The sequence below is a fragment of the Lipotes vexillifer genome, unplaced genomic scaffold (genome assembly GCF_000442215.2).
Source record: "Lipotes vexillifer unplaced genomic scaffold, Lipotes_vexillifer_v1.1 scaffold914, whole genome shotgun sequence".
NCBI classification, from domain to species: domain Eukaryota; kingdom Metazoa; phylum Chordata; class Mammalia; order Artiodactyla; family Lipotidae; genus Lipotes; species Lipotes vexillifer.
The window spans coordinates 3,587,526-3,589,755 of record NW_006780388.1 but is presented as its reverse complement, the minus strand read 5'-3'; the positions used below and the strand labels follow the sequence as shown (position 1 = coordinate 3,589,755).

Sequence of the window (2,230 nt, the reverse complement as noted above, 5' to 3'; positions counted from 1 at the left end):
TAGTTGGGTGTATCAGTGCCACCCCCAGGACTCCACAAGGCCTCAGCGAGACGGTGCCAGCCACAGACCCGAGAGTGGCCACGGGCGAGCTGGGAGGGGGCATTGGGGTGGAGAGGGACGGTCAGGTCTCTGGAAGCCATCGTGGTATCGACAGACGGCGTCTGGGCTCACAGGGCCGCCTGCCCGTTGCCCCCACGGCAGCTGTCCTGCTGCTCCTTCCTCACTGGGCTTGTTTTCCAAACAATTTGCTTAATGTGATTCCCAGCCCAGTTGAACATGAGTAATCATGTTTACCTGGCGCCATGGGGTAATCCTGCGCCTCCTGGGCCAGTGGGGCCGGGTGCAGGGGAGACACCCTCCTGGTCAGTCGCTCCGTGTCCTTCATTCTCTTGCAGTGGATGCGCCCGGCGCTCCCGCTCACCCTGCCCTGCCCGCAGCGGCCACGATGGAGCCTCTGTTCCCGGCCTCCCCACTGACCAGCTGGAATGCCTCCTCGGCAGCCACAGGCAGAGGCGGCGAGAATGGGACGCTGGCGGGGCTGGTGCCCTCACCGGGCGCCCGGGCGGTGGTGGTGCCTGTGCTCTACCTGCTGGTGTGCACGGTGGGGCTGGGCGGCAATGCGCTGGTCATCTACGTGGTACTGCGCCACGCCAAGATGAAGACGGTCACCAACATCTACATCCTCAACCTGGCCGTGGCCGACGTGCTCCTCATGCTGGGGCTGCCCTTCGTGGCCACGCAGAACGCCATCTCCTACTGGCCCTTTGGCCCCGTGCTCTGCCGCCTGGTCATGACGCTGGACGGCATCAACCAGTTCACCAGCATCTTCTGCCTGACCGTCATGAGCGTGGACCGCTACCTGGCTGTGGTCCACCCCATCCGCTCCGCCCGCTGGCGCCGCCCTCGGGTGGCCAAGCTGGCCAGCGCCACGGTCTGGGCCTTTTCTCTGGTCATGTCACTGCCGCTGGTGGTGTTTGCAGACATCCAGGAGGGGTGGAACACCTGCAACCTCAGCTGGCCAGAGCCTGTGGGCCTGTGGGGCGCCATCTTCATCATCTACACGTCCGTGCTCGGCTTCTTTGGGCCGCTGCTGGTCATCTGCCTGTGCTACCTGCTCATCGTGGTGAAGCTGAAGGCGTCGGGCATGCGCGTGGGCTCCACGCGGCGGCGCTCAGAGCGCAAGGTGACCCGCATGGTGGTGGTGGTGGTGCTGGTGTTCGTGGGCTGCTGGCTGCCCTTTTTCATCGTCAACATCGTCAACCTGGCCTTTGTGCTGCCCGAGGAGCCCGCCTCCGCCGGCGCCTACTTCTTTGTGGTCGTGCTGTCCTATGCCAACAGCTGCGCCAACCCCTTGCTCTACGGCTTCCTCTCTGACAACTTCCGCCAGAGCTTCCGGAAGGTTCTGTGCCTCCGCAAGAGCTATGGCACTGAGGACGCGGATGCCACAGAGCCACGGCCGGGCCAGAGCAGCCGGCTGCAGGAGGCCATGCTGCCCGCACGCAGCTGCGAGGCCAACGGGCTCATGCAGACCAGCAAGCTGTGAACGTGGAGGCCGCGGGAGGGGACCCCGGGAGAGGCCGTCCTGGGTGTGTGGAGGGGGGGCAGGTGAGGGTACAGGAACCCACTGCCACCTCTTCTGCTTTCCTTCCCGGAGAAGGAGGGGGACTGGAGCAGAAGAGGAGAAATAGCCAGACAGCAGTGGGGGGAGCGGCCTCCCAAGGCAAATAGCAGACTGGAGAGGCCAGGCCTAGTGGGGCGTATGCAGGTGCCAGGCCCTGGAGGAATTCGGCTTCCTGTCCTCTCCACCCCCCAAGAAATGCGCTCCTCCCACCCCCCAGGCCCGAAAACGGGTCCCAGAGAAGATGCCTTGGCAGCCTCACTGGGAAAGGCCTTGGGCTCCCTGGTGCTTGGGCCTCTTTGCGAGGCTGGAAGGAGAAGAGCCAGAATGTGGGGGTCACTCACCCGCAGGCCCCCATCTGAGACAGCCCTGCCCAGTGCCGCCCCCAACTCAGTTGTCCTCAGTTGTCCCAGAGCAGGATGCCGACACCAGGAGGGTGCGGGGAGCAGGCAGAGCCGTGCTGGGCAAGGGAAAGCCTGGGTCAGCGCTACCTGGGCCTCGGCACGGACCCCAGACAGAGGCCAAGCCCTGGAAACGAGATCACATAATGAGGGCGCTTGTGTTTGACAACCGCTCCCTGAATAAATTAGAGAATAAATGTTTGACTCTTTC

General features: G+C 64.1%; 1 protein-coding gene across 1 annotated transcript; it reads left to right on the top strand.

Moving 5' to 3' along the window:
* The first annotated feature begins 406 nt into the window (after positions 1-406).
* Positions 407-1,558, top strand: SSTR5 (somatostatin receptor 5). Its single transcript, XM_007453594.1, has one exon. It carries the CDS (start codon positions 446-448, stop codon positions 1,541-1,543), a length of 1,098 nt encoding a protein of 365 aa, XP_007453656.1. The 5' UTR covers positions 407-445; the 3' UTR covers positions 1,544-1,558.
* Positions 1,559-2,230: the final 672 nt, after the last annotated feature.

Bases quoted from the DNA above. Each gene is read 5' to 3' on its own strand.
- SSTR5 (XM_007453594.1), top strand. From the start codon at position 446: ATGGAGCCTCTGTTCCCGGCCTCCCCACTGACCAGCTGGAATGCCTCC.